Source organism: Podarcis bocagei (genome assembly GCF_964188305.1).
Source record: "Podarcis bocagei genome assembly, chromosome: 16".
NCBI lineage: Eukaryota > Metazoa > Chordata > Lepidosauria > Squamata > Lacertidae > Podarcis > Podarcis bocagei.
The window spans coordinates 21911961-21935326 of NC_138142.1; the positions used below are offsets into that span (position 1 = coordinate 21911961).

Sequence of the window (23366 nt, forward strand, 5' to 3'; positions counted from 1 at the left end):
TTACTAAATTGCTAGATGACTTGCAGTGGCTCTGCAAGTCTTTCTGGCTATCAGTTGTTTGCTACAAAAGGGCATGTCTCTTCTTTTGTAGGCTTTCAGTATGACAGGTGCATATTTGTGCATTTTCAGGTCATCCCTAGTATGTAGCTTATGAGGTGCAGTAGGTAAGGCACTTCTCCCTGAGCCACCATTTTGCATATCCTTGCAGCAACCATTTTGCACCTAGCTAGTTGGTGGCCCAACTGCAAAACCATTTTAGTAAAAGCTGAAGTAGATCTTGATGTCTGCTTACCCCTTTGGTAGAGGATGGCCAGATGGTAGGATCATGATAAAGAAAAGGGGTGGTGGCAGCCTCAGTGAGGGGGCAGGGGGGAGACGGGCCCCATACACCCACTATCTGTCATATAAAATTTGCCCTGTCTTTGGGGCTTTGGCGCACTTGTCAGCAACTTATATTTATCACTTTCCCCAAAGTGTCTTTATTTTCCTAAGTATCTGGCCAGTTTACCTGACTTTAGAAACTTAACCTTCCTGGAGTTTCTGATTCAAATGCTTATCAGATTTATACCAGGTGAGTTGCCCCAGTTCAGTGGTGTGATGTAATTCTTACTTTGCCCAGCTCTAATTAAGCCTTTTTTTCAATCCTTGTATCCTGCAGTCTTTTAAAATGTTGATTGGTTCCATGTCCCAAGGTGGAAGGATTACAATCCTTCTTCCCTGCAACCCTGAACTCTTTTTGTTTGTTAACTTATACACTTGTAAGGGGGAAAAAACACTTCCCTAACATTTTAAGAGATTCTGCACAGCAGCAGTGGGTTTTTTTGTTCCTAAGCACATGTGTCTTAAGGACTTGCTGTTTGAGTGGCATTTGGACTACAGTATTATTAATAGAGGATTGGGTGATGAAAAGTCTTGTTTGGAAATAAAACAACCCCACCTCCTACAAAATATGCTTTTTAAACCACAAGAGCACTACTTGGAGCAGCAACAGAAATATTTAAGGCCAGGGGAGTGGACATGTGAATATCCTCATTCCTTCCACTTTTTCAGTCATCTCTTCTGCTGGATAGAGCCATGAACCAGCTGCCTAAGAGGAAGTGCCCTAATTTCAGACACAAAACTTGGGGGAGGGGGGGCTATTTTCCCATGTGGTCACTGTGGAACATTTTTAAAAGCCACAGCTGGGAAACAGGGTGTCTCTTTCTGTCACTGCTGCCTTCCCCACCCAAAAAAACAACAACACCTTTGTATGGATGGATTTGTTTTTATTAAGCTGCCGTGAAGGCCTGTTTTCAGGCAGGAAAGCAGGATACAAATATTTCAGATTTAAATAAACAAACCAAATGCTCTCAGAAACATCTGTTTAACAGTTAAACAGAACTTCCCAGGGATGGGGAACCTACGGCTGTCCAGAGATTGATTGTTCGTCTCCAACTCCCATCAGCCACAGCCATTGTTGCCGATAGTCAAGGATGATGGCAGTTGGGAGTCCAGCAATGTGTGGAGTGCCACAGGTTCCCCATCCTCGTCTTTGGGGAACATGGAAAAATTATCTCCTTAAAAGTTGCTTTCTTCAAACTGTAGAGAAGGCACCTGAGTTAAACAAATTTAAATACTTCCAGTGATTTCAATTGTCTACAAATTTCTCCCCCCGCCCCCCAGGTTCTGAATTGTTACCTAAGGACTCCATTGTCAATGAGGGAAGAAACTGACTGGGAACTGGAGGTGGGAACAAGGTCCTAATACTGTTCACCATGCGCAAAGGGGTGCCAAAAGACCCAGATGCAGCTGACCTGTTCTACAAAGATGATCCTCAGGAACTATTTGTGGGTTTACATGAAATTGGACATGGAAGTTTTGGAGCGGTTTACTTTGTAAGTAGTTTTTGCTTAATATCCCATTCTCTGCAAAACAAAGTAAAGATCTCCTTTCATAGTATTAAGCACGTTTCGCTTGAGGAAGAGGTTTTTCTTCATAGTCAAAGCTGTTTATACTTTTCTCTCCCTTCTCCACAATTCCAAAATGGCATCCATTATGCATATAAAGAAAATGTATACAGTTTTATTTCTAGGTTTTATTGTTGCTTGTTTGCTTTGCTGTTTTTCATACATAAACGTGTGTGTGTGATATGTTTCGACAGTAATGCATGCACGTGGGAACTCTGGCCTCTGCTTCTCTGTTGCAGAGTGATGGATCCCATTCACAAGGGAGAAATGGTGTATGGAGGTGTATGCTTAACCTTAAAAGTAGAGAAGGAAAAACAGGGAGACTGTGGTGCATGGAAGAAGGGTTTAGCAGATAATACACCTCCCATTTCTCGCTTGTACAACTACTTCCCCTTGCTGATTCACCACAGGGAAGCATTTACTAAGGAGTTTCAGGACCCATGTTTGTTGCCAGGCTTACAGCTTGGCCCTTGAGCGACTGAGTTTACAAAATATTCCAGATGGCCAACCAAAAAGACAATAACAGCATCTCCATCTGACTGAAAGATATCTTGCTCAGAAGACCTTTGGCTTCTGATGATGATTCCTCATGAAGGATGAACACAAATTTACACACTCTGTGTGTGTGTGTGTGTGTGTATACGTGTGTGTGTGTGCGCGCGCGCGCGTTGGTGAACTCCTAATCGCAAATAAGAAGTGTGGGCTATCAGGTGAGTTCCTGGCAGAGATCAGATTTGGATTAGGGACTTGGATTAGGGACCTCACTGAACTCCTCATTTAAGTAATAAAAATAAATACAAACATTTTTAAAACAGCCACCTCTGTTTTAACTTGTGGCCCCCTCAGGTGTTTTTGGACTATTATGCCATGGTACACCTGCATCAGCACAACTGGACGCCTTCATTTGCCCTAGCTGGAACAAAACATGTCTCTCCCGTATCGGCCTCCGCAGCCACAGCAGGCGCTGTAACTCCGAAGCGTTTGACCTCATCCCCAAAGTACACCCTTCCATTGTCTCCTGAGACAGATGGATGCCAACCGCTGCCCTCAGTTCCTCAGCTAGTATGATTAATTGATGGGAGTTATGGCCCTTCAAACGCTTTTGGACTACAAGCTAGCTACCTCTGCTTTTAAAGAGAGCTTCGCATCACAACACAGTCTGCTTTGGATGCTTCCAGATGCAAAAGATGGCTGCTTATGTGCTATCTAATGAAGCTGACCCAGTTTTATAAATGAAGTAGATTGAACTTATTAGTTTCTCTGTGTTACAGCAGTGATGTAGCATTCCTTGAAAACGAGGCAGTTCCACTTAAAGCAGCCTGCCGCACAGCATTACTTACAGTCTGTCTGAGCCTGTTATTTAACTGCAAGATGTCTCAGGCTGTGGATTAGTCCTTCAAGGAAAGTAGAGAGAGCCCTGCTGCTTTAATCATTTAAAGCTCCACCAGACAACACCATGGAAGAGTGTTCTGCGGGGAGCAATTCTCCTCCTCCCAGCCAAGGAGATCACACCAAGTGGTCTATAGCCACACCTTTGTCAGCTTCTTCTGGAGCTAGGCACGGCTTATTTTAAGCAGCTGGTGTGGAAAAAAAACATCAGATGTTACTGGCATTGCAGAAAGTACTTTGGGAGGCTTTCAACTAAAGCTTCATTTTTTTTATTAGCAGAATAATATAGAACCACTGACTCACTTGAACCAATAAATAGCACTTTTGAAACATAAGGGGTTAACTTTCCAATGTTCTGTTTTATTTGAATTTCTACTTGAAGGCCTAGGATGGGTGACAACTAAGAATTGCAGCAAGACTCTTTATATTTACATTTTCTTTAATTAAATCATCTTCCCTCCCCCTTTTAATAACACCACCCCCAACCTTTGGTGTGCTGAGAATATTGAACTGGGGACTCTGGCAGCAAGGCTCTCTATCCCCATTAAAGGTTGCCAGCAGGAAGAGCCACAGGCTCGCTGTCCAGTGTAACAGTGCAACTGTGCAGAAGGAGGTAGTGCTGCCTCAGTGGCTCTTGGTTGGCGATGCAAGATGCCTTTCACCTGACCCTAAAAAGCCTGGGATTCTTACCTGGCTGTTCATTCTGAGCAACGTTTTATTGACGGAGACCAAGAATTGCATAGAGTTAAGGGAGAGCTGTGAGGTTGCCTGCTTTGCTGATAACACCAAATTATTCAGGGTGGTAAAAACAAAAATGGGATTGTGAAGAACTCTGAAATAACCTCTCCAAAAGCAGGTAATAAAATGGCAAAGACAGTTCAGTGAAATGGTGAGGGAAGTGAGCAAAAAAAGAATAAGTCATCCTGTCTTTATATATTCATTGATGGGATCTGAGCTGGCGGTGACTAACCAGTAAAGGGATCTTGGGGTCATGGCAGATAGCACAGTGAAAAGGTTGATCCAGTACGCCACAGCTTTGAAAAGGGTGAATTGTGTGCTAGAGATAATTAGGAAAGGGGTCAAATATAAAACTGTTGGAGTTGTAATATCTCTGTTCAGATCTGTGGTGTGACAGCGCATGGGATGCTGTGGACAGTTGTAGATGCTGTGGAGTGGGCAAAAGTGCAGAACAGGGCAACCAAAATGATCTGAGGTCTGGAACAACTCCCTTGTAAGGAAAGGTGACAACTGCTTTCTATTATTATTTTGGAATGTTAAAAAAAATATGCAGTGCAGGCAAAGTGGATAGCTTTTCTTTCTCGTAATAGGTAAACCTGGGGTCATCCAAAGATGCTGAACGTTAAATGATTTAAGACAAACAAAAGGAAGTACTTTGCATGGTGCATAGTTAAGCTGTGGAACCTGCTGTGGAATTCACAGTCACAAATATGTGAGGGCTGCCAACTTAGTTGGCTTTAAAGGGGCTTAGACAAATCCATGGTGGATGACGCCATCAGTAGCTGTGAGTTGTGATGGCGCCATGCCTCTGAGTACCAGTTGCTGGGGGATAATAGCTGGAGAGGTTCTTGCCCCTTTTTACACTTCCCACAGGCATCCAGCTAGCCATTGTGAGAAACAAGATGCTGCTTGGCATGCCAGTCTGTTTGCCCTGCTTCCTACTGCCAACTCCGATGCCGCCCAACAACTTAACCCCAGTTTCCAAGAGCCTAGGCAGAGGTTTCTGCAGTGCTATGGAAGGGTGTTAGGGCTGGCACAGAGTTTGTTGAGTCTTCGCAGGGAAGGGCGTTTCACAACTCTTGGAAAAACTTTTGAGCATTGTCCTTGCCCTTCGGATGACATAACCAAGAAGAAGTGTGTATCTGAAGAAGTGGGCATGCACACGAAAGCTCATACCAATAACAAACTTACAGTGGTGCCTCGCAAGACGAAAAGAATCCGTTCTGTGATTCTCTTCGTCTAGCGGTTTTTTTCGTCTTGCGAAGCAAGCCCATTGAAGGATTAGCGGATTAGCGCTATTAGCGGCTTTTAGAGGCTTTTAGAGGATTTTAGCGGCTTATCTGCTGATCGGATCAGCTGATAAGCGGCTTAGCGCTATTAGCGGCTTTTAGCGGCTTATCTGCTGATCGGATCAGCTGATAAGCGGCTTAGCGCTATTAGCGCTATTAGCAGCTTTTAGCTGCTTTTAGTGGCTTATCTGCTGATCGGATCAGCTGATAAGCAGCTTAGCGGCTTAAAAAAGGGGGAGAAAAAAAACCCAGCAGGAACTTGCAAGACATTGTCATCTTGCGAAGCAAGCCCATAGGAGATTTGTTTTGCGAAGCACCTCCAAAATGGAAAACTCTTTCGTCTAGCGAGTTTTCCGTCTTGCGAGGCATTCGTCTTGCGGGGCACCACTGTAGTTGGTCTCTAAGGTGCTACTGGAAGGAAATTTTTTATTTTGTTTCAACTACGGCAGACCAACACGGCTACCTCCCTGTAACTATAACCAAGAATGTTCATTTAGCTGATCTTAATTATTGGAACATGAGAGGATAGCGTGGTCTTTGTGGATTTGAGGGCAAACTGCTGACTCTTGAACAGCGTCTAGCCTACCGTGGTGATTTTTAGTAAGCTTGCTTACTTGGTGGAATGTCAAATGCTTGTGCAGGAAATGGTACTGACCATGCCAAAAGCAACAGGTGAGAGACATGTGCCACTTCCAGCCTACTGATACTGCCCATGGTAGCACAGAGGGATATGGGTCTGCTGCCACTTGTGCTTCCCCACCCAACAAAGCAGCTTAGTGATAGAGTGTATGGCCCTTCTCAAGGTTGTTTTAAGGCTACATGGGAGAGAACAGTAGGAGATTTCAAAGTTAATATTTCAGTACTGATTGAAAGATGCTGGGCTTTGGCAAGTGGTACTGCCATCTGCATTGATTCTGTGGAATGCCATTCGGGAGGCAGATAGTTTAGCAGACCTGTGCAGGATTTGGGCTACTTCTGCAGTAGATCTTGTGTTGCTGACACCTAGCATGACTCCTAATGCAGTACAGTGGTACCTCTAGTTATGAACTTAATTCGTTCCGGAGGTCCGTTCTTAACCTGAAACTGTTCTTAACTAGAGGCATGCTTTCACTAATGGGGCCTCTTGTTGCTGCTGTGCCACCGGCACATGATTTCCGTTCTCATCTTGGGGCAAAGTTCTCAACTCAAGGTAACTCTTCCAGGTTAGCGGAGTTTGTAACCTGAAGTGTTTGTAACCTGAGGCGTTTGTTACTCAAGGTACCATTGTACTAACAATTCTTTGTGAGGAAGAGTCTCTCCGTGATCAGTTGGCTTCCTTGAGTTTAGGAGGGAAATGAGAAAACATCTTACTTTTTTCTTTTTTCTCCTTTTACCCCTCCCCCCCCCGCCCCAATTTCCAGGCCACCAACGCCCACACGAATGAGGTGGTGGCAATCAAGAAGATGTCCTACAGTGGGAAGCAAACAAATGAGGTAAGAAGGACAAAAACAACTCTTCAAATGCCTCTGTGTTACAACAGCGAGGCAGGCTGTTCCATTGCGTGTTGCTGTGGTTTTTTTTATCAGTTCGTTTTTCTTAATGCCATAATAGGCTTCAGAGTGGTTTACAAATATGTTACCTACTTCTGCAGAGAGACACTTTGAAAATAAAATAAAACAAAACTGGACCAGCATTTACTTGTTAATAAAGTGAATTGGGAATGTAGACCACGTAGGGAAACTGTAGCCCGTCAGGTGTTGTTTGACTGCAGGTCCCATCAGCCCCAACCAGGATGGCCAGTGGTTAGAGATGATCGAAGTTGTAGTCCAACAGCTTCTGGAGGGCCACAGATTCTACGTTCCTCAGTGTAAGCTACTTGCAACACTAGAATTTTGAAAGTGTACTAAACAAGAGTGTACTAAGCTAGAAATCTCTGGAGACCTTCATGTGAAGGTTTGAAAGCCACTCCTTCCTTACTTTTCCACACCACCTAGCAATACAACCCCTACTCTACTCAGCACTTGTATGATGTTCCCCATCACCTTCATTATATTACGCTATTATCCTGCAATTCCTTTTGTAAGCTCTGAGTAGCCTTACTGGGTTCTCCCCACTTCCCCCAATTGTGGCTAAGGTCGCTGAAACATGGTAACTAGCACTAGATCACCTGGTTTACTTCATAGCTGAAGGGGGATTTGAATCTGGGTCTCCCTGGTCATAGTCCAACACTTCACAGCACAATCTCTTTTACTCCTGGGCTCTCTTCCATCCTGTCTCCTCAAGTTCCCTGACCTCTACCACCATGTAATTGCTCATCCACCTAGATCCTGCATGCAGGTTTCCTTCAGCCTTATGTGAGCTGCTGTAGAGATCTCCAACATTCCCACCCAGAAATTGGAATTTCTGTCACCATTCTGCGGTACTTCTGCACCTTTTGAGTCGTGTTTGGTTTAACTTGTTGTCATTTAGGTGAATAATATTGCACATTGAGATGTGCTTTCAGGACCCTCCCTATTCCTATGACAGTAATTTGTTTTTTTTACTGTTTTTAATACTGAATATTGGTGAAGGGTGGGTAATAAATTTAATAACAGCAATAATACTGCTCCTCAGTTCAGTGCTTTAATTTATTTTGTTTGTTCTTACATCTTATTTCCTGCCCTTTCTCTCTTAAGCAGGTTGCAGCCATAAAACAACTCTAAACAAATCTAAAAAACTTAAAAATGCACAATAAAATACTGTATGTATAACAGCCAGCGATAATTATAAGGCCTGCTGACACCTGAATGATACCAGTATGGGGAACAACTAGATCCTTGTAAAAAGGGAGTCAAATAGGAATTTCTACTTTCCAGCTCCTCAGATTCAGTAGTCAAGTTGTGTCATGTATTAAAATGCTCCTAAATGCCCATCCATTCTTGTGACCAACACAGGCAATAAATGCAGTGTTTAGAACCACGCAGCTTGTATAACATTATTTAGATTTTTGCTAAACCGTTAAATATACAGCATTATGTATCTTTGCTTAATGTGCATATTTTGTTTTGACTGCAGTATTTGCATGACTTAATCTGATTGCCCTCTGGTAACTATTAGCCTTGCAAGGAGGCCATTTGGCCTGTACATCTTCAGCAGATGCTGACAAACTTTTGTTTCAATTTACTTGTGTTGCTAACAACCAAACAAACGAGGGGTGGGGAGCTGAGGTTCTTAGAAATCTAAGTTCTTCCTAGGTGTAGAATTCCATGTGAAATAGCCTCTGATTCCAGCTCACCTTGGAAATGTTCTTATTTTGCTATATGGAGAAATTATTATTTCATTATTTATTTTTATACCTCTCCCTTAAGCCAAAAAGGCTCCCAGGGTGGTTTGCAGATTAAGAAAATCAAGACAGTCACTGCCCTCAAGCTTACAAATTAAAAAGGGAAGGGAAAGGGGGATTGAAAGAGAGGGAGCAGGAAATAAGCAATTTTGGGTACTTAGTCCTTTGTTACAAGTTCTTCCAGTAGATGGCTGGGATCAGACAGTTCAAGGAGAGCAGGAACCAACAGTTGCTCATCTGTCACCTTCTCTTTCACCCTCTTCTCTCAAGTTTGATCTAAAGACTGAGTTTCTTCTTCTTTTCTTTTAAAAACAGAAATGGCAGGATATTATCAAGGAAGTCAGATTTCTACGACAGCTGAAGCACCCCAACACCATAGAATACAAGGGTTGTTACTTGAAAGAAAACACTGCCTGGGTGAGTGAAAGCTTTGCTTGGATTTCACATCCTATGGGCTGTGAAGAAGCTGTTTTTCCCTGGATGCAATGCTGAATTGTTTCAATCATCCTACGCTGCCACTTATTCTTTAAAGGCTGTCAGGCCCTGAGCCTAACATTGGTATACTGCATGGAAACTGAAAATGTTTACAGGCGTTGGGGGTCCGCAGGTGGGTTGCCTTGTCTTGGCACACTGTTTGTGCTGCTGCTTAAGGACATACATGTGTTTCTAAATACAATGGATGCTCATTAGAGAACTAGGACCAGCCTCATGGATGCTCCAAGGACCTCCAGAGTGCTTAGGAAGGTTTGTCTGCCCTTAATGCTTTGTATCATCATAGCATATGCAAGCTATTGTTACACACCACCCCAGTGTCTGAGCGGACAGATACTCCCGTGGATCCAATGCTTAGTCAGGGTTCAGTTTCCTTGAAAGAAAGGCAGCATAGTCTGTGATGTCTTTAGGATATATGGCTTTTATTTACACACATACGTAGGACCTGAGCATGGGGGGGGGGAGACTCACAACATTAACACCACCAAAAGATCTCACTTCTCCATTAGTCACAGCTTCTATGATTCTATGTCTCTCTTCCCCAGCTTCCACCCCACTCTAGCCTAGCCCCAGTTTGGCCTATTGTTCTCCATCACTTAACTATAGCTGTTACAACCTAGCTCAATCTTTTTGATGCTGATCAGGGTACTTAAGTTGCTAGTTAAAGTAATTGTCTTACAAAGAAACTTTGCTGACCAGTTCAGCAACCTGTTCCACTAGATTCTAACCCTCACTGGATGCAGGATCCCAAAATCTGGAATGGATTTAGGGCATCATCCAGACCAGGGGTCTGCAACCCGCGGCTCCGGAGCCGCATGTGGCTCTTTTACACCTTTGCCGCAGCTCTGCGGCGGAGACTAGCGAGGGGAGGAAGCGCATTGTGCGCCCCGACACTCCCCACTGTGGCGGCCGCTGTACTGGCTGTGACGTCGCATGGAGGCGGTGTGTGCGTTAGTCACGCGCCGTCCCGACGTCACCTTCCCGCCCGCTGTCAGATTGGACATTAAGGTAAACAATATATGCAGTGTTATATTTGTTTTAAATGTCGCAATGGTTTTGCGGCTCGCAGGTTTTTTTTCTTCAGAAATGGGTCCAAGTGGCTCTTTTTGTCTTAAAGGTTGCAGACCCCTGATCCAGACTGATGCCCCCCTCCTATATGTTTACATATAACAAAAAAAACCCAGCTGTTGTGAATTGCCTATGGAGGGATTTCGTTCTCTTGGGGCCAGATTAAACAGCCTCAAGTCACATGGGAAAGTTTCCCTGACCTGTCAGTACCACTTTAGGCTACAGGTGAGGTGGTGCACATTTGAATGTTCTATGTGAATGGAAAGATTTCAGCACATAGGAATACAACATGTGGGGGAGAAGGCAATACTGAAGCTTTTTGACGGTGTGTGTATTGGGGGGGAACGCTCAAATATGGAGCATTCTCTGTGCAGCCTCATAGTACAATACTCATATGCTTTCTGCTAACTCTATGATCAATTCCTAATTCTGGTCTTGGTCCCACTGTGTGTTGACCTCATAATCCCCAATAATGGTAAGTAAATTGTCATGTTCTGTTGACTTCACCTGCTTGAAGCCTGATACTGTACAAGGGATGGGGGGGGGGGGAGAGTTGGCTACTGTAGCTATTGCATACCAAAAATAACATATATATCTTGGAGCAGCTCTCAATCTTGCTAAAACTGGAACTCTCAGTTTTCTGGAGCACTGCAAACTCTTGGCGTAATACATTGCAAACTTAAAGTTGTTGTAAACCGTTTTAGCTGTCACGGCTTTCGCCCAAACAATCCTGGGAATTGTAGCTTGAGGAAATTGTCATGCTGAGACTTCATATGAAAAACATCACATTGCACAAAACATTTCCCAGGCTTCACAGTCCTCAGTGTAGATACACCCCTTACACTACACTCTTATATTGCTTGGTGAGTTATCATTCCTTCTCTATTTTAATGGCTGCATTTATTTCTGCTTCTTGCAGTTAGTAATGGAGTACTGCTTAGGATCTGCTTCAGATTTGTTGGAAGGTAAGCCTTGAAATATTCCTACCATGCTTCTTTGACAGCATAGCTTTGCTTTTAGTGGTGGCAGTTACCTTCCCTACAGAGCATTTCATAGGTGATTCACAGTTCAGTCTAATTCTTTCCTGTTTAATATATGAATGGTATCTATCACGTGTGATGCATCACATCTGACTGGCTGTTGCTTTTCAGTATTCCAGTATTAGTATCACAGTCCTGGGTCTGCATGCAGTTGGGTTAAAGTAAGCCAAGTATGTCAATCCATCACTTGTATTCTCATTTCCTTGGTTCTTGGTTAGGAATTTACTGTGGTGGAAAGCAAATACGAAATTGGAGAGAGGTGAGCCTGGGCACCAGCTACGGAGAGGAGGAAGGATTACAGGCCCTGTTCTCCCTCCTTCCTGTGGCCTTCTTCCAAATTCCATTGCCACATATCCTGCACATTCATAGGCATACTTTGTCTCTTAGACAGGCAGCTAGGAAGCCAAATTGCACCATTCAATAGGCCAGATTTAGCCCAGGAGCCACTAACTCTTATCCTAGGTAGGTGTGCTTGCACATTTAAATTTCACAAGTAACTACAGTTGCAAGAAAACTGTACGGAGAAAATCGCTCTGGTTTTCTGCCCTGATCTCTTTCTTTCTTGCAGTGGAGATAGGTGTACAAAATATGATGAGGGAAACATGTGAAGGGAGGGTGAAGCAACGTTCATTTCATTTCTACACCTGGGTCGGTTTCGGGGGGGAAAGCTTGATGGAAGAGATATGGCACAACATTGGTGTTCTAGGAGGGAGTTCCAGGCATAAGGAGCATCAGGGAGAATGGGTGGACTTGTTTCAGAAACAGTTTGGGCAACTGAGGCTGGTAGAGTCAGAGGAGAGATGATTATAAGCAGGAAAACAATGGCAGGGGGATACGGGAGGTCTGTTTTTCAGTTGCTTCTGCTTTGATCACCATGCTTAGAAGAGGGTTTTTGTTTGTGCTGACCCTATTGCTCTGCTAACAGTAGTATATACAGTCCTTCCTACCCTAGCATTGCATAAAACTAATTTTTTTGTCCAATTTTTCTCCCCCCACCCCCCATCCAGTTCACAAGAAGCCACTTCAGGAAGTGGAGATTGCTGCCATTACCGATGGTGCCTTGCAGGGGCTGGCCTACCTGCATTCTCATTTTAAGATACATAGGTAAAAGCATGCAATTCTTTTATTTTATATTATGTATCACTGCTTTTCTTTGCCTTGATTCATCTGATTGAGGGAAGTGGTATTCAGACGGCTTCAAATGGGTTTGTTTGCCTCCTTCCCTAACAAAGGATTGTACTCACTATCTGGGAGCACATATAGATACAGGTTTTGTCTTTGGATACCCAAGAGGTATCTGTAGCATGAAGCACCTTTCATATGCTAAGGTTGGTGTGCCAGCGGTGACCCCTCCTGGCCAAAGAAAGGCAGCTGCTGTTGTTTGATCACTGGTAACATCCAGAGCAGACTACCACTTCGCTTTATATAGCTTTGAAAGCTACTCCAGTTGGTCCAAAATACGGCTGCTGACTGGGGCCAGCTGAATTGGGAGTGCATCTTGGCAATTCCTTAGTAACTTTCATTGGCCACTGATTCGCCTCCAAGGTTTAAAGCCCTATACGGCTTGGGACATAGATATATAAAGGGCCACTTGCTCCTAAGCAAATCTGCTCAACGTTAAAGTCATCTTCCAAGGCCCTTCCCTTGGTGGACCCACCTTCAGTTGTTAAGTAGTTGGCACCAGGAAGAGGGCTGCCTTGTTTGTAGTGCTCTACTTATGAATGTTTTCCATGGGACTCAGCTTCATATCGTTCTTGTACTGATTTACAAGTCCTGATTTACCAGGGCCCTTCACAATGTATTACGTTATTTTTTATAATATTTTTTCCTGCCCTTCGCCATAAGGTCCCAGTGCAGAATATGTGATTTCCAAAAAACCCCACACTCCGTTAAAACCATTATAATAATAAAGCACATAGAACTGCTTAGAATGGATCAGAACAACATAAATTCAGTAAAATATTGCTTTAGATTTGTTTGTTTTGCTAGTGATGTATTTTCATTTTTTCTTGTTCTCATTTGTTCATTGTAAACTTTCTGAGAGTGGTGAAACTGGAGGGCAGGATATAATTTCTTTTTTTAAAAAGGGGGCTTATAATATTGTGGGAAATAATAACAACAACAACAACAACAACAACAATAATGGTATAGTTAGCAGACTACAAAGTTATTATGCAAAAGGAAATGTGACTCACAGATTTATTTATTTTTGCTGGATATATAGAGCCATGTATTATTTTATGTAGGTTGAGAAAACCTGAATCAGCAAGGTGATTTGTTCCAGAATTTATAGAACCAAAATGAAAAAGTGATTTTAAGAACATATTGAGGATTGTGTCCACTAAATCAGAGGTAGCCAACATGGTACCCTTCAGATGTTGTTAGACTCCAGCTTCCTATCATTCCCATCAAGAGTGGCCAAAGATCAGAGCTTATGGGAGTCCAGCAACATCTGAAGGGCAACACATTGGTACTACTTGTAGCCTGATTTCATTGTGAGCTAATGGCATCTTGCTAATGGATGTTTGCAGGGGCCTTGCACTATACATGTAATACATAAATTGTCAATACGAACAGAATTGAACCCATAGATTAGTAGAAATTCCCCATCCAACAGTGCCCAATTTTGATTTCCTCTTTAAATTTCCAGCAGTACTATATTAGATTTCCTGAGCCTTGCTCTAGTTTCCCACCATCTTCTACAAAGGCTAATGTTCTGTCACCTATCAAACTAATCTCACCCCAAACTCTTCCATGCTAGAGGATGTGGTAATCCATCTGTTCTCATAGAACCAAAGAGTTTTCCTCTCATGCAGCTCACTCTGTTTGCCTGTGTCCAGACAGCCTACGATGAACTGCTTAAGAAGAAAACCTGGCTGCAGCTCTGCCAGTTATTTGGGGTTGCCTGTTGCCTGTATCTCATCTTGGCACCAAAGCTTCAATAAAGGAAGAGTGTCCATGGTTTGGGGGCTGGATGAGAAGCACTGAAAACAGACCTCTGAGCTGCAGGGTGTTTATTTCGTATTAAACAGAAACTCCCTTTGAAACAATGATTGTGGTTTCCTTCTTCTATTCAAAAGGGATATTAAAGCAGGAAACATTCTCCTAACTGAGCCAGGTCAGGTGAAGCTAGCTGATTTTGGGTCCGCATCCATAGCCTCTCCTGCCAATTCCTTTGTGGGGACACCTTACTGGTAAGTGAAACTGGAGTGCAACTTTCTGTTTAGTCTTTCATGGGATGCTTTATATGTGTGTGAGACTGTGTGTTCAAACACACACACACACACACACACACACACACACACACACTTTCTCACACACTGATCCAGTTTGTAACTACAATCCTGATCAAAAGATAAACATTTCCCCCAAAAAAAATTCTACCACACAATGTGCTACTCAATTTTGAGTTGCTAGGGAAATGCATTTTCAGAGAGAAGCGCAGCAACTGTTTCAAACAATGAGCACAGGGGGAATAACACTCATGCAGTTGTCACGGGCTCTTACAGGTGTTACAAGACTACAGGTGTCTGCAAGACTATTGAAGCCACTTCCCCCACAATAGCGAAATCAGTACCTTTATGATCTCCCTTGTCTCATACATGGGGAAATCTCCCAGAAATTTCTCCAGCACAAACTTCATTGCTTACAGTGCTGATGGTTCACATCTACCAGCTTTGACCTTCCAATGGATGGTGCCTTCTGCTTGCCCTTTGCCTGTACCCACTCTTCTGCTCTTAGTGGCAGCTAAATCTACAACCTGGAACCACAGCCTTGCCTTTCTTTGTAGGGTTTCCTCTGAGTGGGAAAGGCTCTGCTGCTCCAGGCTCCATCTGCCCATGAGGCAGCTTCTGTGTGTTGAGAGCAAAGCCTTTTGGCTGTAGCACCAGAGTGATGGGACTCAATCCTGCCAGAGCAAAATCAGACACTGGGGACCTGCCAGGTGTTGGATGATGTGAGCAACAGTCTAACAACATCTGGAAGGCCATGGTGTCCCTATCTCTGTTTTGGGTGGTAGGCTTTTCTGGACTGAATCTTCTGAAATAAGCTCTCTCTGCATTTTGAAAGTTCTAAATTTGCAGGATATCAAAACTGTTTTGGGTGCCTGAAAGAGGAAATAAGGGGTTAAAAGTATAATAACTATTGGTATGTTCAAAATGCTCCATATGCTGCCAGCTGGCCCAGTATCTCCATCTCCAAAGTGTAGATGCTAAAAGAGGCTAAGAGTGGCTTGCCTAAAGCCCTAGTGACTTCATGGTAGAGGCGAAGTTTACACAGGGGAATTCCTGATTTTGCAGCTCAGTTCTTATCCTCTACTCTGCCCTGGCCCAGTTCATGTATCACTTGAAACCACAGCTAAGCTTAACTATTCTTTAAAGCTGAAATCCCAGTATGCTGGTGCATGGGGAGAAAACCATGTCCACTTTGCTCCTTCTCTGCTCCTTTGCTACCAATAATTAAGCCGTGTTTTGGCTTCGTGTTATGCCTGAATCCAGACTCATGGTTTGGAGAGCCACAAGCAAACCATGAGCTGTAAGCAAAGTTTCTTATTGGTTTACACACACACACAATCTTTATTACGGTCCAGAGACCAACAAAACATTACAAATCAATACAGAGTTCATACAGCCTACCTCCAGATTACTCAAGCACTTTGTTTGGAATATAGGGCTCATTTGTTCTTGCAACCACCGATAAAAACTTTGCCACTGCCAACGTTCTAGCTTTTGTCCGGTCTTCCAGTAGAAACCTGACATAGTGAGACTCTGACTTTCCCGGGAAAGGCACCAGCAAGGGTAGTATCAGTTCAGCCCTGGCCTGCTCATACTTCGCACAATGTAACAAAATATGACCTATGGAATCGATGTCTTGGGCACACGAGCAAAGTCTGTCCTGGTAGGGAACTCCTCTCAACCTACCATCCAGCACTGCAGAGGGGAAGACATTCAGTCTGGCTTTGGTGAAAAGCCTTCGATAGTTAGGTACTGTCAGGTTTTTGATGTAAGATGTTAACTCAAAGACATACCCATATTGAACTCCTGCTGCCAGTGGACTACAGACTGCGTGTGACCGAGATCTCAGGTCACTGTGTGCATTGTCCCATAATCTTTGCTTTAAAACCTTTTGGGCGCCTTCATAGCCCAGGTAATACAGTTGGGGGGGAGACAGACCAATAGAGGTGGCTTTTTTAGCCATGGTTTTCTGCCATTTGCTGACAAATTCCTCATTGGTCAAATGTTGGTACAGACCCTTCCCTAGATTAAACACTGAAATCCTGAGCCAATGTCTTAGGGCAGCCCACCACGCTCTAGCTGAAATTGGGCATTCACCAGCTTCCAACAGAAGTACGGAGTTGGGGACGCAGTTAGGTACCTGCAGCAGAGATCGTATTGGTTTACAGATCCTGGTTTGTTTGGGGAGACACGAACCATGAGCCCAGGCACAGATGTAACTCTAAGCCAAAACAAAGCTTACCTCCTGATATCATAGGAACAACGGAAGAGCAAAAGCAGCTGCAATTTTCTCCTCGTGCACCTGCATGCCACACGTTCATCTTTTAAGTCATAGTTAAGCCCAACAGTGACATGCAAATGAGGCAACTCTCAGTTACATGAGCACCTCCACTTGGCTGGGGACTGTTAGAGTTGGGTTTTCCTTGTCCCTTGGAATGTGTCCAGGTCAGTGCCGGATTTACGTATAAGCTAAACAATCTAAAGCTTAGGGCCCCACTCTCTTGGGGACCCCCAAAAAATTTAAAGGAGAAAAAAACTGGATGTGGATTTTAAGTTAGAGCTTAATAATCATTTCACTATTAATATACATATTCTTAATTATATTTCACTGTTAATATACTTCTTCTTAATTGTATTTCAGTTCAACAATTACTTTGATAAAATATGTATTTTGTTACGTGCAAAAGGCTTTAGATACCTATTAGGTCCATAAATTACCATATAGCATATATTCAACACAAAAAACAGTGACAATTTGTTGTTGACAAAGGACAGCTGGACATATAAAGGGCCCCATTACCTTCAGTAGCTTAGGGCCTCATCAAACCTAAATCCGGCCCTGGTCCAGGTGACTTTCTGCTCTCCATCTCTTGCTTTGTTAATTGTCTGCAAAACTAGAATCTAACCAAGGACACCTCTTGCATAGATAAATATTAAGCAACTCCATGAAGCTGTGTTTGGGTTGCGGGGCACATAGACTGCAGGAGCCCTATGTGTGCATTCTATGTGTATGTGTATGTGTGTATGTATGTATTCCCTCTCCAAAGCCAGCAGTGTAGTTGTGTCCCTAGTGTGGATTTCCCTGCTGTCTTGCCTTGTTACCCCCCTTTTTTATCTTAGACCCCGCCTTTCCCCACTGTGCTCCAGATCCCCTTGTTTCTTTCATAGCTGCACTCCCAGGCTGAGCATCTCCAGGAAAACACTGTTGGTGTATCAATGGGAAAACTCACCGTCTCTGGTGAGACTGAAATTGATGCCTTAGGACCCTTTCAGCCCCTGCTGGCTGACTCCAGGTACAATGCCACTGAGGTTGGTGTGGGTCGCCCATCTGCCAGCATGTTGCAGACTCATTAGGTTGTCCTTTTTCTTTCTCCTTTGTTTTGCTCTTCTCATACTCCCTTACCATCACCTCTGGAGGAAGTTTTTGTTTTTTTCCTAAGCAGGCTAGTGTTATTCCCCCCCCCCCCCAGCATGGCTTAGTTTTGCTCCATGCTGATTATTTTAAGTTCCGGGGCTGCTGTGCTGGTGACGATAACTTGGAGGGTGTGGGGGGAAATTGTACCCCACCCCTTGTGGTGTGTGTCTTTTTGCTTTTGTGTTGCGTAATATGCTCTCTTTGTATCCCTGCATGGTAGGATGGCCCCTGAAGTAATCCTAGCTATGGATGAAGGACAGTATGATGGAAAGGTAGATGTTTGGTCTCTTGGAATCACATGCATAGAGTTAGGTGAGTAACGTGGCTGCCATATATCTTCAACCTCTCTGATACCTTGTAAAGATTCTCAGCACCAAATGAAACAGGCAACCTATTACTTCCACACTTCGATTCAGTAGGGTTTCCAGGAGTCAGATTCAGCCCATGGGCTCTCAAGTGGCCATCTATGATTATACTGTGGCAAGCTAATTATTGCAAAGCTCTCTCGATCCTGACTATGATCAGGAAAAAACCAAATATAAGCAGGATATAAACAGGGTTTTCGCCAAACTTTTAGGGTCATCAGCCCAGTCCTATGGAATGCTCTTCCAATAGGGATTCATCAGGCGCCATGCATTTTAACCTTTAAAGGTTTGCTGAAAACATCTCTATGCTGCCAGGCTTAAGCAAACAATTGAGATAAAACATTTTCTGTAATTGTATGACTTCAGATCTTTACATGGTTTTTATTGCATAGATATTTGTTGCAAACACTTTGATATTTTTAATGGAATTGCTGTATACAATTTTTTTTTAATAAATTAGTTGTGCGCTATGTCAGGAGAGAGGTTTCAGGACCACATGTGTGTCCTGCCATTGGTGTGGGTACACAGCGTACTTTGTTCACCATTAATTTGATGGAAACCACCCAGGGTGGCTGGGGCAACCCAGTCAGATAGATGGCATCATTATCATTATATTTTATTTATTATTTATCATTTATCATTTATTATTATTTATTACAGTCAGTAGACCAGAAATAAAATAAAAACATTCAGTACACCAGAATCTCAAAGCAAAACACACAACTTACTCTCTGTAGAACTTCAATTTTTAAACAACCCCACCCACTCACCTCCAGCAAAATATATACCTTATATATATATAACAATTTCAAAAAATATATACAAAAACAAAATCCCAACCCTCCCTGCTCTACCCTCCAGAACAGATCAATCGTTAATTTTCCAAAGTCTTTTATGAAAGGATGCCGTATTTCAACAAAATTGTATTCCTGGGTGCCATTGGACTTATGTACTCTATTTTTTCTCACTACTTCCTGTCCCTCTCCTTGCAGCGGAACGGAAACCACCCCTCTTCAATATGAATGCTATGAGTGCCTTATATCACATAGCCCAGAACGACTCCCCTACCCTACAGTCAAATGAATGGTAAGAGATGCCATCTGCAGTCTACTCCTGGTTTTGAAGATCCTTATTTATTTATTTATTTATTTATTTATTTATTTATTCGTTTATTTAGAGCACACGTACCCTGCTCCTTAGCCAAAAAAGGCTCCCAGAGTGACTCAACAATTAAAACAAGGCAGTCCCTGCCCCTGCAGGTTTACAATCTGGAAAAGCATGACTCACAAGGGAAAAGGGAAAGGGAGGAAGAGTGGGATGGGGAGAGATCAAACTCAGGCACTGTTACTTAAACGGTTGTTCTTAGAGTGACCAGGTTGCAGGACCAGGAGGTGCCCAATGGAGCCAGGCTTTCAGTAAATCTGATGGTATTAGCCCTACTTCCCAACTTGCCTGCTGAGGCAGTTTGATGGAATGGCTTGTTTCCAAGTGAAACTTGAGGGAGGGGAGCTGGCCTGTCATAGCAGAGCTGGGGGAGTGAGCTCTGCTTCCCATCTTCCCCGTTGGTGGAATGGCTGCCCCCCCAGCCACCATTTCTTCTTGTTTGAAAGATGAGATCCTGTTCCTGCCTGGTATGTGACAATGAATGCGAGCCTGTGGATAAAGTGTTGATGAGAATGTGGAGGAAACACCGCTTGGTGTCTTCACATTTTATGTGCCAGTCATGCTTGCCTCAAATTGATGTTTCCTGCAGCAAATGCGTGGATCATGAACGATGGAATCGTATATTAAAATTCCAGTGTATGTATGCATATGGGACGCGGGTGGCGCTGTGGGTTAAACCACAGGGCCTAGGGCTTGCTGATCAGAAGGTCGGCGGTTCGAATCCCTATGACGGGGTGAGCTCCCATTTCTCAGTCCCTCCTCCTGCCAACCTAGCAGTTCGAAAACACATCAAAGTGCAAGTAGATAAATAGGTACCGCTCCAGCGGGAAGGTAAACGGCATTTCCGTGCGCTGCTCTGGTTCGCCAGAAGCGGCTTAGTCATACTGGCCACATGACCCGGAAGCTGTACGCCAGCTCCCTCGGCCAATAAAGCGAGATGAGCGCCGCAACCCCAGAGTCGGCCATGACTGGACCTAATGGTCAGGGGTCCCTATACCTTTACCTTTATGTGTGCACAGGCTGATGAGCCCCCAGAAAACTATATTCTATCCAGTGGAGGCTGATCCCTTAAGGTGAATGGATCACTGCCTGTCATTTGCTACACAATTCTTTTAACTGGAGACAACACAGATGGAACCAGGACCTTCTGCGGGGACGGCATTTTCTGTACCACTCAGCTGTGCTGCACCCCTGTGGGCCACACCTATTGTTCATTTTACATGTTGACTGTAAGAAATAGTGCACCTGTGGCAAATTCAGATTGCCACTTCATTCAATTGAAGGAGAAAATGCAAATATGTTAATCCACAATGTATATGCTAACCCGTAGCCCAGAGTCCTGTTTCATCCCCCTCAAGGCAGCAGCAAAGAGATCAAGGAAATTAAGGAAGACCCAGCGCAGAGGTGGACAGAGCCCTGATAGGGATATAAATTGCCTGCTCCTTGGTCACCAGAGTGATGGATCAGCTGTGGGGTGGGAGCTGTGTGTGTTTGTGGTCACATCCACCTCTGGCCTTGGGCTGAAAAAAGTTTAGCCACCCCAGTTAAACTTAAAACAATAACAACCCACACACATTACAACAAAAAGTAAAAGACATATAACCATATATTATAATTTGCTCCAGAATGTTGCAAATGTTGTCCATTTTCCCGGAAATGTACTTGCCTGTTGTCCATGATGTCTCTTTATGTAATTGTCAGTTACAATGAAATGTCTTGTGCTCAAAGTTCTGCCTTTCCATTCTGAAACCGAACGAGTGTTTCCAAATAACTTGCCATGCAATTGCTGCACATAGTGTGGAGTGTCTCTCTGGGAATATTTGGACCTCCATCTTAATACTAATAAAAATTTGTACAGCAAGCTGAATGCATCTGAGATGAATACCATGCTGTGGGTCAGATTGGCGTGTTTTGTCAGTTACCGCCTTTATCCGACAGCTTTTAAAGATCTGTGTGCTATCAATATTGTGACCTCACCTTGTGCTTGGGAGAGGTCAGGTAGCAGGGTCTTAATACAAGAGCTTCTGCTTGGGGCTGATGCTTCAGTTGCACCATGTGCTCAGCAAGCTTCCCCACGGTAGCTATTCTGTGTGGCAGCTATAACATTGGAAAGCCACTCAGGCTACTGAAAACTGCGCCGGAGACTGTGCGCTTTTAAATTGGCATTTAGAAGGAAACTTTTTCCTGTACTATTCAGGACTTCAGAATACAGTTCATTTTTTCTTTCAAAAGCCCCATGAGAGAGATTAGATTAGGCTGACGGTTGTTTGCCTGCAACTGCCCACTAAAACCTCCTGGCTGCCCAGTGATTTAAACCTGTGTTTCTCACACCTGAAATCCAGTATTCCTTTTATCTGTTGCACCACACTTGACTGTACTGAGTATAACTTGTGATGGCGGGGTAACAGGCTTGATGGCTTTCTTTGTCTTGCTTTCCCCTTACCTCCCCAAATCTAAATTTATTCTCGTGTCTTCTCTGTTCCTATACTCAGGACGAACTCTTTTAGGGGATTTGTTGATTACTGCTTGCAGAAAATACCTCAGGAAAGACCATCGTCGGCAGAACTATTGCGGGTAACTTTTCGGATTTCTGTTGGGCTATGTGTGAACTTTCTGTAGTGTGAAGGGGGAAATCAAGGACAGTTTCCGTGTGGCTTGATTTGGGTCTGGTAGGTGCTGTGCAGGGAAACGCCCAACTTGCATATTCGGAATTCCTTGGTATAGCCTTCCTCGGCCTGATGCCCGCCGCTTGTTTTGGACTATGACTCCTGTCCCCCTGACCATTATTAGCTGAGATGATTGGAAATGTGCTCCAAAACCTATGGAGGGCACCAGGTGGGGGGGGGAGTTGTTTTAGAGAGCAGTTGCCTTCTCGCGTAACCCTCAGGTGCGCCCCCAGAAACACTTTAAATAATAATAATAATAATAATGGCAGTTTTGCTGCAACTACCAATAAACAGGTTGAAGTTGTTTAAGGTTGGAGATGAGTTTAGAAGGAGAGAAGGCAAGTATGTGCCATGGTGCTAGAGATGAGTTGCAGGTGAGGGTAGATTGGAGGACTGAGGGGGTGACTTAGGGGATCCAGCATATCCACTTTACTGCTCAGTAGCAAAGTGCTTCCCCAGTCAGCACTGCATGGTTGTGGATCTACTCTGCATAACTGAGATCCCTGGTTGTCATTTAACCTAATGTGCCAGTGGTGCTGTAAAGGGCTGTCGTGAAGGGTGGTCTATTGGAGCTGATTGGTCTCCAATTAGTATGTCTTAATGATACTCACTGTAAGTGGGCTGGGAAAGGTCATAGTGGCAATTGAGAAATTCTGGGAATTATTTGTGCCTCCTTGGGGAGCTTTGCCTTCTTTTTTATTTTATTGTACAGCCACTTCCTTTTTGAAAACAGGGGGGGGGCACTATTATTTATTGCTGGAATTCAGGTGTGCAGGAAAGCTCACCATAATGCCATCTACCCTGAACACACTTCTTTTAAAAATATGGGGTATCACTTTTTTTAAAAAAGGAACTTTATTTTTCAACCACAGTTAGTCACTCCAATTTAATGTTCTTAACTGAAATATAAAAAGGTGACCTTTGCAATGTGCACAATTTTTATTTTTAAATTTATTTTAAATATATATTTTTTATTTTGCTGAGAACACGTGTCGTTTTTGTGGGGTTTTACCTTTTCTGACCTAGAGTGCTTCTGTCTCCTTCTAAAACCAGCATGAGTTTGTTCGCTGTGAGCGACCGCCCCGGGTTCTAATAGACTTGATTCAAAGAACGAAGGACGCTGTGCGAGAACTGGATAACCTTCAGTACCGGAAAATGAAGAAAATCCTTTTCCAAGAGGCCCACAATGGCCCTCTGAATGAGTCTCAGGAAGAGGAGGAGGTATCAAGTTTATCTATACCGGTGATTGGTAATAATGAC

At 43.6% G+C, this 23366-nt stretch overlaps 1 protein-coding gene across 4 annotated transcripts in view; it reads left to right on the plus strand.

Moving 5' to 3' along the window:
• Positions 1-23366, plus strand: part of TAOK3 (TAO kinase 3) — a 117323-nt gene that overhangs the window by 31787 nt on the left and 62170 nt on the right. For 3 of the 4 annotated variants that reach the window (XM_081175259.1, XM_081175261.1, XM_081175260.1), the window contains exons 3-12: positions 1663-1874; positions 6763-6834; positions 8979-9080; positions 11143-11188; positions 12271-12367; positions 14344-14457; positions 18132-18223; positions 19269-19362; positions 21933-22014; positions 23160-23327. In XM_081175259.1, the coding sequence (XP_081031385.1) occupies positions 1755-1874; positions 6763-6834; positions 8979-9080; positions 11143-11188; positions 12271-12367; positions 14344-14457; positions 18132-18223; positions 19269-19362; positions 21933-22014; positions 23160-23327 (987 nt within the window). In that variant the 5' untranslated portion in view covers positions 1663-1754. Of the gene's footprint in view, positions 1-1662; positions 1875-6762; positions 6835-8978; positions 9081-11142; positions 11189-12270; positions 12368-14343; positions 14458-17664; positions 17790-18131; positions 18224-19268; positions 19363-21932; positions 22015-23159; positions 23328-23366 lie in introns of those variants that run through there. The other variant, XM_081175262.1, reaches the window with a different exon arrangement.